Source organism: Elephas maximus, chromosome 25 (assembly GCF_024166365.1).
Source record: "Elephas maximus indicus isolate mEleMax1 chromosome 25, mEleMax1 primary haplotype, whole genome shotgun sequence".
Classification (NCBI taxonomy): domain Eukaryota; kingdom Metazoa; phylum Chordata; class Mammalia; order Proboscidea; family Elephantidae; genus Elephas; species Elephas maximus.
Window position 1 is genome coordinate 33,497,978 of NC_064843.1, and position 17,466 is coordinate 33,515,443.

General features: G+C 42.0%; 1 protein-coding gene across 1 annotated transcript in view; it reads right to left on the reverse strand.

Moving 5' to 3' along the window:
• Positions 1–8,158: 8,158 nt before the first annotated feature.
• The window catches only part of CNBD2 (cyclic nucleotide binding domain containing 2), a 42,099-nt gene continuing 32,791 nt past the window's right edge, over positions 8,159–17,466 (reverse strand). The window contains exon 12 of the mRNA XM_049869132.1: positions 8,159–8,477. Within this exon, the coding sequence (XP_049725089.1) occupies positions 8,159–8,477 (319 nt within the window). The remainder of the gene's footprint in view (positions 8,478–17,466) is intronic.

Sequence of the window (17,466 nt, forward strand, 5' to 3'; positions counted from 1 at the left end):
ATTACAGCCTTGGAAACCATATGGGGCAGTTCTACTCTGTCCTACAAGGTCGCTATGAGTCTGAATCTACTCGACGGCAATGGATTTTTGAGTACTATATAGGGTCACTATGAGTCGGAATCGACTCGACGGCACTGGGTTCTGGGTTGGGTATCTGTAGCTAGCGGCTAACATATTGGACATCCAGGTATAGAATATTCCCATCATTACAGAAAATTCTATTGGACAGTGCTGGCACAATATGATTCTATTTTGGGGATAAAAATACTAAATACAGAGATAGACGTGAATTTTGGAAAGGCTATACACCAAATTATTAATCAGGTTACCCCTGGGGGATAAGATTAGATGGGTGAAGTGACAGAAAACTTTCAATTCTCATCATATGTATATTTAAAACTTGAGATTATGGGAGGTAAAAATATTTTCAGAATTTTTCAAATATTTACGTCTATCTTTTTTTTTTTTTTTTTTTATAGGGTCGCTATGAGTTGAAATCAACTCGACGGCAACGGATTTGGTTTTTGGTTTTTATCTATATACTTAGAAACCCTGGTGGCATAGAGGTTAAGTGCTACGGCTGCTAACCAAAAGGTTGGCAGTTTGAATCCACTAGGCGCTCCTTGGAAATTCTATGGGGCAGTTCTACTCCATCCCATAGGGTCACTATGAGTCGGAATCAACTTGACACCAATGGGTTTTTTAATCTATATACCTACATACCAATCTATATTTTGAAAAGTATGTTTTAGAAATCACCTGATGCTGTTGGTGAAGTTTTGAATGACCTTCCCTGTGACGAAGACCTATAGAAGGAGGCAAAGAGCTCCTGTGCTGCCACCTCCAGCTTCACCAACCCAAGGCAGGATCTTTCTGTTACCTGATATAACCCAAGAGTCCCAAACAGACAGACGGGCTCCAACTGCAGTAGAAAAGGCTGCTGTTAAACATGAGGAAGAATTTCTTGATGGTATCAATTCATAACCCTAAGGATAATGGAAGTCTGAAGATGTTTAAAAAGAGAAGCAAGCACAGGTTTCAATCCTGGCGTTTGCACTAAACTAGCGGTGTGACAGAGGACAAGTTACTTAACCCTCAGATCTTCAATCTTCTTATTTTAAAAATGGAGATAATATCGAGCTTGCATGAGTGTTATGAAGTTCCAGGTGTTCTTCTAGGAGCCTGATATGTAGTAAGTCACTTCATCCTTAAATTTTTTTTTTCTTCAAACTGTCTAAAACCACACTCCTGATACACCCACCCTCAAATGTGCTTCTCCTGCAGTCTTCCCAGTCTCAGGAGATGGCTACTCCATCCTTTCACTTGCTCGAATCAAAATCTTTGCAGTCATCCTCGACTCCTCTCTGTCATTCCTCACATTCAGTCCATCAGCAAACCCTCTCAGTTCTACCATCAAAATATATCCAGAATCAGTCCCATCTCAACATCTCCATCAGGACCACTCTGATCCAAGCCACCACAGTCTTCTACTTGGATTATTGCAGCCGTTTCCTGTCCCCTCTCCCCGCCCCCCAGCTTCATCCTCGTGTTTACCCCCAAGTCTGTAGCCAGACTATGTTACTCCTCTGCTAAGCACCTTCCAAAGGTTCCCATCACGTGATCATGATCTGCCCCCCACCACCACTCCCCAGCCCCTCTGATCTGTCTCCTTTCAGTTTCTCTCTCCTTTCACTCCACTCCAGCCACACTAGACTTCTTGCTGAGCATACTTTCTCTCTGCCTAGAACATTCTTCCCCCAGATATCTGCATGGCTCATTCCCTTACTTCCTCTATTCACCAAAGTCTGATTCTTGGAGAGGACTTCTTTGACTACCCTTTACAAACTAAACTCCATCCCACCTCCATCCCCCTTACCCTGGTTTTTCTTGTTTATGTATTTCTTGTCTGTGTTTTTACCACCAATGCAGGATGTAAGCTCCTTGAAGCCAGGGATTTCGCTTGGCTCAGTGCTGTATCTCCAAATCCTGATCAGCTCCCTCTCCCCCAGACCATATCTCCCAGGTGGAGATGTGCTGGCTGGATTCTTCTGGATTTTAGATTCAGTCCTGCCAACTCCCATCAGCCTCCCTATTTCATGGAGATGCTCAGGAACCTGGAGGCTGAGGGAAGACAACCACTGCGTAAAGGGAGGAGGAGGTGGGAAGCCCATAACATTTGGTTTTCTTCTCTCAAAGAGAAGGACCCAGGAGCTTGCAACCATTGAAGCTGATAAGGATGTGTACAGTAATGGAGCAATGCACAAATGCATAATGATTCAGTGGTGAAAAGCTTTTTATAGGAGTAAATCTCCCAGCTGCTGTGATGTTAAACTGAGAAATGCCCATGATCAGGACCCTTCAATTTCATCTCTGTGAGCAGGGCAGCCTACGCTGTTGGTCTGCAGGACTTACGGATTCACTACAGTGAAACCTGTGAGAACCAGAACTCAACGGGACTGCCTTGTTCTACTGGGTCTCACAAGTTTTCTTTGACAGGGTGTAGTCTTACCACTTGTCTTACAGAAATGCCACAAATGGGTAGCTTTAACAAATTTATTTTCTCACAGTTCAGGAGGAAATAAAGAGTTCGATAGAAGTTCGAATTCTCAGCGCCAGCTCTAGGGAAAGGCTTTCTCTGTTGGCTCTGGAGAAGGGCCCTTGTCTGTTCAGCTTCTGCTTCTTGGTTCCTTGGAGATCTATGTCTTGGCATCTATCTTGCCCCATCTCTGCTTCGAGCTTGTGTTTAATCTCTTTTGTATCTCAAAAGAGACTGACTCAAAATACACCCTACACCAACCCTGCCTCATTTACATAACAAAGACAACCCATTCCCAAATGGGATTATAATCACAGGCATACAGGTTAGGATTTACAACACATATTTTTCGGGGACACAATTCAATCCATAGCACCACTTTCTATCGCTCTCTACTAGTGAAAAATATTTGAGTTTTCCTTTTCTAACAGATTTCCGCCTTACGCACGTTTCGGCTTTTGCCAGTTTTATTGTATCTGAGCCATTTTGTCCCTAGATGCCCTCCTTCTCCTGTCTTTGGCGTCTGCTTTCTGAGAGTCAAACTCTGAATTAAGTGCTTTCCATGGATTACTTAATTTAATCTTCATGCCTTTATGACAATGATGCTTTTACTATTCCCATATTACAGACAAGGAAACTGAGGCAAAGAGCAGTCACTTGCTAGAGTCACACAGCTGGTCTGAGGCAGGGCAGCCTACATCTAGAACCCCATCTCTTAACCACCATCTTAGGCTCTGTGTAGTCAGTAAAATCATCCAAAAGGATAGGAGAGGGGCTGGCTTCAGTGGGAGGAGCCTTCCAGAAGAGTGATAAGCAATTCCTCTCCATCTCCACCTGACACAAACCAGAAGTTTTAAAGTTATGACAGGAAGAAGGACTTCCTGACAGTATCACTTCAAGATAAAAATCTGCTCTCAGGGAAAGGCATGGTCTCAGTTTCTAACCATTAAAATCATAGATGATCAGTGTCGCTAGGGCTTAAAAACCACTTTCTTCCATGTGATAAGCCTTTAACAAGGGAGCAAGGGACAAACAATCACTCTTGACACCAACTTTGTGGTATCAGAAGGGACATGATACTGAAGGGTATGGAGAGTAAGACGGGCAGACCCTTAATTTAAAGTACCCTCAAAGAAGTGAAGGGCACAGTAAATTGAGTAAAAGCTGAATATAAAAGAAGGGAGTGAAGACAAACTTACCCAGCATCCTAAAGTGAGAAGAAGTTTGTTCCTCTTCCAAGGAACTGAGAAGATTCCTCCTCTTCCGTAATGAAATACCATGTTTCTCTTTTTGCCTTCGCCATCAGGGATCTCAAAGGCAAGCTCTATAATAATCGCGGCTAATGCTTTAATGCTTATGCATGTTGACTTCCTCCACTTTCTTCTTGGTCTTAATAGTCTAATTTCTTTCTTTTTTTTTAATTGTACTTTGGATGAAGGTTTACAGAACAAACTAGTTTCTCATTAAATAGTTAGTACACATATTGTTTTATGACACTGGTTAACAACCCCACGACATGTCAGCATTTTCCCTTCTCGGCTTTAATAGTCTAATTTCTAATGAAATGTCACGTTTCCCTTTTCAACCTGGATATCAGAGAGCTTATCACCAAATTCTAAAGTCAATTATCACCTAAAGATAAAGTCAATTAGAGTCAATACTTAACAACAACAACAAAAAAACTCCAAACCTGTTGCTGTCGAGTCGGTCTGACTCATAGGGACACTATAGGACAGAGTAGAATTGCCCCTTAGAGTTTCCAAGGAGCAGCTGATGGATTCAAACTGCCAACCTTTTGGTTAGGAGCTGTAGCTTTTTTTTTTTTAATAACTTTTATTAAGCTTCAAGTGAACATTTACAAATCTAATCAGTCTGTCACATATAAGTTTACATACATCTCACTCCCTACTCCCACTTGCTCTCCCCCTCTTGAGTCAGCCCTTTCAGTCTCTCCTTTCTTGACAATTTTGCCGGCTTCCCTCTCTCTCTATCCTCCCATCCCCCCTCCAGACAAGAGTTGCCAACACAATCTCAAGTGTCCACCTGATATCATTAGCTCACTCTTCATCAGCGTCTCTCTCCCACCCGCTGACCAGTCCCTTTCATTTCTGATGAGTTGTCTTCGGGGATGGTTCCTGTCCTGTGTCAACTGAAGGTCTGGGGAGCATGGCCACCGGGATTCCTCCAGTCTCAGTCAGACCATTAAGTTTGGTCTTTTTATGAGAATTTGGGGTCTACATCCCACTGATCTCCTGTTCCCTCAGGGGTCCTCTGCTGTGCTCCCTGTCAGGGCAGTCATCGATTGTGGCTGGGCACCAACTAGTTCTTCTGGTCTCAGGATGATGTAGGTCTCTGGTTCATGTGGCCCTTTCTGTCTCTTGGGCTCTTAGTTGTCGTGTGGCCTTGGTGTTCTTCATTTTCCTTTGCTCCAGGTGGGTTGAGACCAATTGCTGCATCTTAGATGGCCGAGGAGATGTAGCTTTTAACCACTGCACCACCAGGGCTCCAGAACAAATACTTATACATATCTATATTAGTTTCTCCTATTTTCTTTTTTGTTGTTAAAACTTTTAGTCTTTTTGGTTTGAAATAATTTCACACTTAAAATGGCAAGAATGGTTCAGAGAGCTCCTAAATACTCTTCATCCAGATTCACCAATTGTTATCATTTACGCACAGTGCTGCAGCTCCCCGCTGCGTTTTATCATTTTGCTGTATTGGCTTTGCCATTCTCTTTCTAAATCTATATATTATATGCCTCTAAGTCATTTGAAAGTAAGTTGAAGACATCATTTCCCTTAACTGCCAAGTACTTCACTGTGTATTTCCTAAGAACAAGGAGATTGTTTTATATAAATACATTACAATTATCAATACCAGGATGTTTAACATTAGTACAATACCATTATCTCATCCACAGTTCATTTTCAAATTTCACCAAGGGTCTCAATAATCCGCTTTCTTCTTGATCCTGATTTTCTGCTGCGGGTAGGGAAGCTTTAGAGGTAGGATAATAAACTCCCCCCAAAAACCAGACCCATTGCCATCGAGTCGTTTCCAACTCACAGCAACCCTATAGGACAGAGTAGAACTGCCCCATAGGGTTTCCAAGAAGTGGCTGGTAGATTCAAACTGCTGATCTTTTTGTTAGCAGCCCAGCTCTTAACCAATGCACTATCAGGGCTCCTTATAGATGGGGTGAAAGTAAAGAAGTCAGGTACCCTGCACAGCCCTGGGGGTGGGGCAGGGCCTGAGGAACCCCTATTCGATCCCCCAAATTTTACAGACAGTAGTGAAGCTCCAGAAAGGGAAGGAGCCTGGCTGAACACCACACAGAACATGCCTGGTCATGCCATCTTCCCACCCTGTCTCCAACTCTCAGAAGTGTGTGTCCCCAGGGCTGAAGTCCACAGCCTTGCAGCAGCCATGAAAAACCTCTGTTCCAGCTTTGATGCTGCTTCTTGTATTTCCTAAGGGAACCAGCCACCTCAAAACTCTTACTCTAGTCCTCACTGTCTGCTCTGAACCAGTGATTACAAATTCTGCAATTCAGCACACTTCTCCTGTAAGTCTCCAAATAGCAGAAGGCACCATGGCAAAATGACCTCTAGATGTACTATCCTAAAAGTACTGCCCTATAAAATAGCCCTTCAGAGTTTTGAAGTGACCGTTTTACCCCTTAGACTTTGCATAACTGAAAGGAAAGATTTTTTCCAATAGTTACATAAAAGGAATAGAGGATTTAAAGAATGCTTTTGCTTCCAACCCCAAGATGGGATCTTAAACACTTTCTATAATAAATTCTGGCAATATCTTCTGTGTTTATTTTTCAAATGGTTTTTTTCATTTTCTCCAAACAGTGGAAGCTGTTATTGCCAGGGGCTATATTTTTGGCTCCAGTGGCCTGGGTTTGACTCTCTCCAAGTATGACTATGCTTATTTACATATGGAAAATCATTCCAGAGGGCGATTATATTCTCTCCAGCACAGTCTCAGGGTTGTGTGTACAGAATTTTTCTTTTTTGAAAACAGGTGGCTCATTTGGAACAGATGAGTTACAGTGGTATTCTGCAATGCTGATTAACTAGGAGGGCACCAGAGTCTGGTGAAAACACATGGATTTCCCGGAACAGCCACCTGGTGTGCCAGTGAGCTTAGACGAGGCCTTTGGCTCTCTGTACCTCATGCTTCTCATCTGTCAAATGGGAATGATGCCACCTAGTTGCCAGGAAATACTTTCAAGGTAAGTGATAGCCTCTGTAATGTGCCTGGCACACACTGGGCACTCACTACTCAAACCCATGCCCTTCTCCTTCATTCTTCGCACATTGGGGCATCCTGGATCCTTGGGTCTGTGCCCAGGAGGGCACAAGGTCATCTGTAGCACTGAAAACATAGTTTGTTGTTAATGCTTGTGCCATGTGGTGTCATATTTTCTTCTTCTGAATAATCTCCTCTGTCTGATTCTGAAAAAGCCTGATTCTGATGCCTGCTCCATGTTGCAGAGGTGGGGTATGGTGAGGAGGGGTGTTAACCTTGAGAAGCACTGTTCTTTCTGAAGCTCACAGCCTGGAAGCTGAGCTAGGAGGCTTTCACACACTTACAAGCAACCACAAACCCTCCCCACACTGTTCCTCCCAAACTTCTTTCAAACAGCACCCCACCCCCCAGTTCACATTGATCCTTTGGTGGCCTGCCTCTGCTCTCTCCCTCCAAGGTCACCCTTCAATGTTTACATTTAACCACATTTCACTTGAAGAGTGTGAGGGTTGGCCGGTGGTATCAGCCGGGTCCCTCCCAACCTAAATCTCTCAAAGGGTGGCCTTTATCACTGATTGTGAGGGCTCAGCCTTCCAAAGCCTCAGTTTCCTATTCTGATGAAAGAGGATGATAGTCTCTGGATGGCCAAATTGATCTTGTTCAAAAAGGTGCTAATAACTGGGGCTTCATGCTGTTTGGAGCCCTGGTGGTACAGTGGTTAAAGAGCTGGGTTGCTAACCAGAAGGTCAGCAGTTTGAATCCACCAGTTGCTCCTTGGAATCCTATGGGGCAGTTCTACTCTGTCATATAGGGTCACTACGAGTTGCAATCAACTTGACAGTAACGAGTTTGTTTGGTTTTTTTTCATGCTGTCCAGTCTTTGTTTGGTTTTTGAATTCAAAGAAATGCAGCCTTACTTTAAACTAATTAAAAGCTATTCAAACACTATCAAGAAAGTGAAAAGTCCACTCACAGAAGGGGAGAAAATATTTGCAAATCATATGTCTGATTAGAGTCTAGTATCCAGACCAACTCAACAACGAAATTGAATAGAACTTGAGTAGACGTTGCCTCAAAGAAGATATACAAATGGCCAACAAACGCACAAAAAGGTGCTCAATGTCGTTAGTGTGCCTCCTACTCTGAGACCATCCCCAGTGATTAACCAGTCCACAGTCAGCCTCCTGACCATCCCTTCACTCAAACCCCACAAGTGTCAAGAGAGGCAATGACCCCAGTTGCTATCTCCAAAAACTTCTCTGGACCCACAGCTCAGCCCACCAGTCTTCCCACTCCAAATCTGACAACTCCCATGGTGGTCATTCAGGCAACATGGTGCAAATCCAGTGTCCTTTATTGGTTCTAAACAAGGACCCCTGCATTCTTATACTGAGGCAGGAGTTCCTGGATTTTGGGCCGGGGTGCTGTGATACGTTGGACAATCCTCAATGGGGGGAGGTATTTCTGGGGTGCCATAAAAATGGGGTAGTTAGGTTTAGTCTTCTTGTCGAGGGCAGACAAATTCAGGGTCACAGCCTTAAGACTGCAGTGCTCTCTCTTCTTGGGCTGTCTGGGGGTGAATGGTGGATGCTGGCGAGGCTCCACCAGCAGCTGCACCAGGTCATCCCGGAAGATATTCCAGCTGTTCTCCTGGAGGAAACTCTGGCACATCTCTTCATCACTGAAGGGCAGAAACAGATGCTCAGGCTCCCACATCAGTTCCTCTAGGTCCCCCGCCCCTCCAGACTCTTCTCTCTACCTTTTACCATTCTACAACTTTCTTCCCCTAGACCTGCACTGTCCAGTATGGTGGCTACAAGTCACGTGTGGCTACTGCTGCCTGAAATGTAGCCAGTTCGAATTAGAGATGTGCTGTGAAGGTAAAATACACATCAGGTTTCAAAGACTTAAGAGCAAAAAAAGAATGTCAATGATCTCATTAATAGTTTATACTGATTACATGTTGAGAGGATAATATTTTGGACAGATGAAATATAGTATTAAAATTAATTTCACCTGTTCCTTTTTACTTCTTATAATGTGGATACTGACAATTTAAAATTACATACGTGATCATTAGCCATTAGAGAATACATATCAAAACCACAATGAGATACCACTATGATTATAATTAAAAAGAACAAATGTTGTTGAGGATGTGGAGAAACTGGAACTCCTGTGCATTGCTGGTGGGAATGTAACAAGGTACAGCCTCTGTAGAAAAGTCTGGCAGTTCCTTTAAAGGTTAAACATAGAGTTAATATATGACCCACCAATTCCACTCTACATACGTACCCTGAAGTATTGAAAAAATACATCCACACAAAAACTTGTTTAAGAATGTTCATAGCAGCATTATTTATAATAGTCCCAAAATGGAAAGAAGCCAAATACACATCAGCTGATGAATGGATACATAAAATGTGGTACATAAATACATACAGAATACTATTTGGCAATAAAAAATGGAATATTGATATATGCCACAACATGCATGAACCTTCAAAATATTATGCTAAGAAGCCAGTCACAAAAGATCACATACTATATTATCCCATTTATATGCAGTGTCCAGAACAGGAAAATCTATAGAGACAGAAAGAAAATTGATGGTGTCCTAGGGCTGAAAGGGGAAACTTGGGGGGGAAACGAAAGTGTCAGCTAAAGGGTACAGGGTTTCTTTTTGGGGTGGTGAAAATATTCTAAAATTGATTGTGGTGATGGCTGCACAACTCTGAATATACTAAAAACCATTGAATTGTATACTTTAAACAGGTGAATTATATCTCAATAAAGCAGTATTAAAAAAATCACATATGTGGTATTATATTTTTAGTGGACAAAGCCACCCTAGAGCCTTGCCACCCACCACTTGGGAGCTTGCTACCATTGCGGCATCTCAGGCCCAAGCCAGACTTACTGAATCAGAATCTGCATTTTAACAAGAGTCCCAGGTGATACACATCAGAAATCACCCGGGTCCTGGTTAAACACAGAGATTCCAGGATTCCTCCCAGGCTTACTGAGTCAAAATCTGGGCATGAGGCCCTACAATTTAATTTTTTAAAGTATTCCAATGGTTCATTCATTCTCTCATTCAGTGAAGACTTACTGGCACCTGCCATATACCTTGAGCGAGAAGACAGTGTGAATAATACAGACATGGTCCCTAAGGGCACCCAGAATTAGCTGCCACCAGCCTGGGTACAGTGTTTGGGAATCCTGACCAGACAAATCCCAATTGTCCCTTATGAACTAGCTTATATATTAAATTTCTGAGAATCCTTTTCTAGGATCTCACAGGGCCATTTCCTCCTTAAGGCTACCTCAGACTTTGTATACAGGCTTCCATCATAACACTTACCTGTAGGGCTTCCACTACGCATCTGTCAGTTTGTCACACTATGATGGCTTTTCTGTTGCTATGATGATAGAAGCTATGTCACTGGTACTTCAAATACCAGCAGGGTCACCTGTGGTGGACAGGTTTCAAAAGAGCTTCCAGACTAAAACAGACCAGGAAGAAAGACCTGGTGATCTATTCTGAAAATTAGCCAGTGCAAACCTTACGGATCATAATAGAATATTATCCGATTCATTTGCTTGGGACACACCATCAGGAGGAATCAATTGCTAGAGGAGGACATCATGTCTGGTGAAGAAGAGGGCGAATGAAGGCACAGATGACCCTTGGTGAGCTGGACTGGTGCAATAGCCACAATGATAGACTCAAACACGCTGGCAATTATAGGATGACACAGGACTGGACAACATTTCATTCTGTTGTACATAGGGTCGCCATGAATTGGTGTTGACTCAAAGGCAGCTAACGACTGAAAGGTTGGTACTATGTCAACTTTTAAAACATACTTTGTTATTGTTGACATTTCATTATTAGTATTAATGGCTCTTCCTGGACCATAGTTCAGTTGTATAGGCCTGCATCTCTCCCACCTTGGAAAGAATCAGAGGGGTAAGTTTAGGTCGCCAGGCACTGTCCTAATAGGACAGATGTAAGCAACAGTCTATGGCCAGGGCAAGGGTTTGTCATGGCACTGGGGCTGTATGCCATCCTCTTCCCTAACAGCATGTGAGGATGGGGGAAGATGGAGGTAGAGTGGAATGGGCTCAGCACACATTGGCTTATTTCCTTCTGAGACTGCAGTAGGGGAAAGGGGTGTTAAACTCTCTTACCTAAAAAGGCAAGTTTAATAAATCTCTAACAAGTCAGAACTTTCTTCTGGTTAGTGGGTATTGACCAGGACAAAGCCAACATTGATCCACAGAGATCAACTTAGGAAAAAATCCAGAGGTCAGAATGGACCACAAGCTAGTCCTGTTAGCAGGGATGGATTACCCAATAAGCAAGGTAGCATGGGCTTACTTGTGCTTACATACTGATCTGTAGTGAACAATTTCACCTGTTTTTCTCTACCAGTAGTAGAATCCCACGTGAAATTGTTCCATACAGATTAGAAGTAAACACAAGTAAGCACATGCTATCATGGATTGAGTTATGTCCCCCCCAAAATGTATGTATTAACTTGGTTGGGCCATGATTCCCAGTGTTCTGTGGTTGTCCTCCATTTTGTGACTGTAATTTTATGTTGAGAGGATTAGGGCAGGATTGTAACACTACCCTTACTCAGGTCACCTCCTTGATCCAATACAATATAAAGGGAGTTTCCCTGGGGTGTTGCCTGTACCACATTTTATCTTTCAAGAGATAAAAGGCAAGCAAGCAGAGAGTTGGGGACCTCATACCACCAAAAAAGCAGCACTGTGGAGCAGAGCGTGTCCTTTGGAGCCGGGGTCCCTGCACCTGAGAAGCTTCTCGACCAGGGAAAGATAGAGGACAAGGACCTTCCGGAGCTGACGCCTTGAATTTGGACTTTCAGTCTACTTTACTGTGAGGAAATAAATTTCTCTTTGTTAAAGCCATCCACTTGTGGTATTTCTGTTACAGCAGCACTAGATAACTGAGACACGTGTACACCTTGCTTACTGGTTCATCTGCCCCTGTCTGCTAGTCTCAGTGGTATGCAGAAGCCAGTTCTTACCGACTCACAGGAGCTGATTATATACATCTCTTCTCAACTCCATGTTCCATAGCATCAGGTTGGTAGCCTGAAACTGGCCATGGTGGGAATATTTACACCATAGAAATAGGCAAGCGCTATAAATTGGGGTTACCTCCCACCTCCTGGAGGACATTTATCAGCACGCCACTGGATCATTTCCACTTAAAGAGTTCCATTAACTCCGAATTTCTTACATAATAAATAACAATATCTAACTCTGACTCAGCACTTACCATGTGCCAAGCACTTTACACTGTTAGCTCATTTAATCTTTAAGGCCACCCTATTTCACAAACATGGAAACTGGGGTTCAAAAAGGCTAAGGGAGTCACCAAAACCTAGGAGCGAGCAAGCATGTGATTTCAAATTCTTAGGGGATAATTTATTTTTTTGGACCCAGAATCCATGTTAAGATGGACAAGATGCCAGGCTACCTCCTGATGCTGATGTCCATATTGATTTCTAGTCTACTTTTTCACTTTTTAATAGTGCTTCTAGAGGCCCAGCTTCATGCAGAGATTTCAGTTCCAACACCATTCCTTACTTGAGCTGAAATTTCGTCTGTCCCTGCAGGATTTAAAACTTGAGTTCATGATGCCCATTAAGCCTCCCTGCCCCCCGGCCCACTGCACCATCTCCCCCACCCCCCACCCCCAACCCTGGCCCCAAGCAATACAAACATCAGATCACGCTTTGTGTTCTGGTTTTTAGGGTCCTCTTCATGATTGGTCATTGGGGAGTTCCCTTAGTTTCTTGTGAACTCAGCTGTTCATTATATTTTATATGGCATTCTCTGTGCTTTGTAGGGGGTGAGTTTTTAGGTCATCTAGCCCATGATAGTGTCTGCCCCTCACTGTGTGATTTTGGGATGTCATCTCTCCTTTTCTGGACCTCAGGATCCACATCTAAAACATGAGGGATTTGAGTTAGACGATGAATATGTTTTCTGCCTGCATTAGCAGTCTAGAAAAACCTTGAGTCCAACAATTAATGAATACGACAGAATTCCATCCGTCAGCATTATATATGATTGCAGCAAAGTGCTGACTGGGCAGCAGAGATGCCAAGTGCCCAAACATCTGCCACCCTCAAATCTATGTCAACCTTTTCTGAATTCCAATTCAACAAACATTAACTGAAACCCACCATGTGTCAGACATTATGCAAGGAGTAAGGCTCCTTAATTTCTTTTTTGAATAAAAAATCTATTGCTGTCCAGTTGATTCCGATTCATAGTGACCCTAAAGGACAGAGGAGAACTGCCCTGTAGGGTTTCCAAGGAGTGCCTGGTAGGTTTGAACCGTCAACCTTTCGGTTAGCAGCCGTAGCTCTTAACCACTACGCCACCATTTTCTGTATTGGTAGTGCTCAGGAATCAGAACTGTGGCATCTTTGAACTAGAAGGAACTCCCAGTGCTTCTCAACTTTTCCCACAAAACTGTCCCAATTTTGGCCATATCCACATCTCATTAGCTGTTTCATCTACTAATGATTTTTCCTTAAATTTATTCAGTTTCTTTTACATAAATACTTCAGCTTTGTCCTCAGTAACAAGATCCGTCAAACCATGGATTTAGTTAGCTAGTCAGTCATGTTGCTTTTCTAATTCACTCTAGAATAAATATATAACTGCTGAAACTAAAAATGTGAATTTCGTACCACCTAAAATCATCTGGTAAACCTTCCGTAGAATATATTCCATACTTTGGGAAACACTGTGTGATGGTTAAGGTTGCACGTCAACTAGGCTGGGCCATGATTCTCAGTGGTTTGGCAGTTATGATGTAGTCTGGCAGTAGTATGATGAGATTCGATATAATGTGATCACCTCCATAATGAGATCTGCTATGAGTAGCCAATCAGTTGAAAGGGAGCTTCCATGGGCATATGGCCTGCGTCGAATATAAGTGGACATTCTGGGAAGGCTTGTGGGCTTTTGCTCACTCTGGATCCTGCAGCTGATTCCTGTTCGTCTGACCTCCTGTTCTTGGAACTTGAGCTGGCAGCTTACCTGTGGTCTTGCCTGCTGATCTTAGGATTTGTCAATCCTCTGCTGCTACATGAATCAGGAGAAGCCTCTGTCCTGACCCATGGACTTGGGACATTGCAGCCTCTATAACCAAGTGATCCATTTCCTTGATATAAATCTCTCTCTATATATATTTATACACTTTACTGGTTTGGCTTCTCTAGAGAACCTAGCCTAAGACACACTTATTTAGTCTGATTTCTTTGTTTTACATATTGGGGTCTGAAGCCCAGAGAAATGACTTGTCCAAAGTCACAGATCTCACATCGAATTCTTTTATGTGCTTATTGGACATGGCTGCAATAATCTGCAGATCTGCTTGTCATTACATTTCATCTTTCTCTACCACTGGAATCACTTGCTTCCTATACCAGCTGGCAGAACCATATCTGATCACAATATCACCACAAGTAAAAAAAGAAGGAAAGATACAAAACTGTATAATCAGTATGATCTCCATTATGAAAGCTATATATGCATGAATGATACATGCATGTCTGGTACATATCCATACACAGAAAAAAACACTAAAAAGGATTTAAAATGCTAACTGGGATTGTTAAAAGATTGCAAATGATTTTGTTTGTCAGCTTTTTTCTGTCCAGCATTTTCCAGTTTTCTACAATGAGTATGCCCCATCGTTCATTCATTAATTCAAAATTTACTGGGCAACTACCATGTGACAGGCACTGCACAAGATGCTAGGAATGAAGGCACATAAAGCATAATCCCTGCCTTCATGAAGCAATTAATCAAGTGTGGCAAAGGAGATGCAGAAAAATACCTATAAAACAATGTGGTAAGAAATACAACTAGAATGTTCCTTAGAAGCAAGGACGGCAAGGCTTTGGCTCACTTACTTTGGACATGTTGTTATTAGGTGCCATCGAGTCGGTTTCGACTCATAGTGACCCTATGTACAACAGAAGGAAACGCTGCCCGGCCCTGCACCATCCTCACAATCGTTGTTATGCTTAAGCCTATTGTTGCAGCCACTGTGTCAATCCATCTTGTTAAGGGCCTTCCTCTTTTTCGATGACCCTCTACTTTATGAAGCATGATGTCCTTCTCCAGGGACTGATCCCTCCTGATAACATGTCCAAAGTATGTGAGATGGAAGTCTCGCTATCCTTGCGTCTAAGGAGCATTCTGGTTGTACTTCTTCTGAAACAGATTTGTTCGTTCTTTTGGCACTCCATGGTATATTCAATATTCTTCCCCAACACCACAATTCAAAGGCATCAATTCTTCTTCAGTCTTCCTTGTTCATCCAGCTTTCACATGCATATAAGGTGACTGAAAACACCATGGCTTAGGTCAGATGCACCTTAGTCTTCAAGGTGACATCTTTGCTTTTCAACACTTTAAAGCGGTCTTTTGTAGCAGATTTGCCCAATGCAATGCATCTTTTGATTTCTTGACTGCTGCTTGCATGGGTGTTCATTGTGGATCCAAGTAAAATGAAACCCTTGACAACTTCAATCTTTTCTCCATTTATCATGATGTTGCTTATTGGTCCATCTGTGAGGACTTTTGTTTTCTTTATGTTGGGGTGTAATCCATACTGAAGGCTGTGGTCTTTGATCTTCATTAGTAAGTGCTTCAAGTCCTCTTCACTTTCAATAAGCAAGGTTGTGTCATCTGCATTTCTCAGGTTATTAATGAGTCTTCCTCACATTAGGAAAGACTAATCACTAGACAAGGATGTCATGTTTGGTAGTCAGCAAAAATGAGGGTAACCTTCACTGAGATGGATTGACACAACAGCCATAACAATGGACTCAAACACACCAACAATCATGAAGATGATGCAGGACTGGGCAATGTTTTGTTCTATTATACATAAGGTCGCCATAAGTCGGAGCCACTTTGATGACCACTAACAAGAACAAATGGTCAACAACAGACCTGTATAGAGTATTATGACTGTACAGAAAAGGGGTACTTATCCAATCCAGGATCAGAAAGGGAAGGGATTTCTGGAGGAGATGAATCTTAAAGAATGACTAGGAGCTAACCAGAAGAAAAGGGGCAGGATTGGAGGAATGACATTCCAGGCAGAAGTGCCAGTATTGACAGAGGCAAGGTATGTGCAGGGTTCAGGAAGCAATCTACATGGGTTAGAGGTGGCAGGAAGTATTGCAGGGGGGGTCAGTGGGAGCCAGACCATGAAGGGCCTTTTATGTGGCAATGAACTTAGACTTTATTCATAAGCCACAAGATGCCACTGAAAAGTTGTAAGCGGGAGTTTAACACCCAAACTGGGGGTGGGAGACATGTCACCAGGGGCTGTATAATATCCACTGGGTGTGGGAAGAAACTAGGAGGGCTTCATTTATATTTATCTTTGCTTCATTAAAAAAAAAACAAAACTATTTTGTATGTTTTATAATATATATATTAACCTGCTGCTGTCGCGTTGATTCTAACTCATAGCAACCCTATAGGACAGAGTAAAGCTGCCCCCATAGGATTTCCAAGGAGCAGCTGGTGGATTCGAACTGCCGACCTCTTGGTTAGCAGTCAAGCTCTTATGTGCTGCCAGGGCTCCAAATGATATATTAGTACAGCAATATATGGATATAATAAATAAAAATTAATTAATTGACATATATACTATTTATACTACATATATACATTTATACACATACACTCAAAAGGGGTACATGCTGAAACACCTTTTAAGAATAGTGTGAGATCAAAACAGTTTTGAAATTACTGGTTTGTGTAATAAATTAATTTTTACATTAAAAAATAAAGTTATTTTTCATTATAAAAGTAGTAACATTCACACTGGAAATTTTGGAAACTATGAAAAAGCAAAAGAGATTTGAATCCTTCAAAGTAGATATTTATCTTTTAAAATGATCAAAGTCATCCTTACTAAAAATTTAGAGGAGAAAAGAAAAAAAAAACTCAGAATGTCACTACTGACACAACTTTTAAAGAGTGTTTTTTTTTCTCATTACAAAAGCAATGCATACTCATTGCAAAAACAATTAAACATAAGAGGACTATATAACATATAATAAGAAAGTCCTCTTTAATCCCACCTTCCAGAGATAATGACTGTTACAAGTTTGGCAATACCAGAAGTATTACCATTTTTCCTTTTTTCTGTTTTTCTCATGTGTTTTACAATGTCACAGTCATAGTATGTATACAATTACAGACCCAGCCCTTTCCATGTATCATTGTATTGTCCTTTTTATGCTGTGGCTATAGAGCAATTAAACTTTTGATTTTTAAAGGAAAGTTACAGTCTATCAAGGGACAGTACCACAGTTTTCTATAATATTCCCTTAGTATGGCACATGTGGGTTGTTTGTTTATTTTTCTCTCTATTAAGAATATGGCTGCTACAAACATCTTAATGCAGAGAGATTTCCCCCATATTTTGGCTACATAAACTCGCAGAAAGTAGATCACTGCCTTAAAGGGTAGGGACAGTTTTACGGCCCTTGAAACATAATACTAAAATTATTACCAAAAGGTTTTAGTCCCTCTCCTCCCACCAAAAAAAAAAGCATTTAGCCATTTATAGTGTACCAACAACCGCC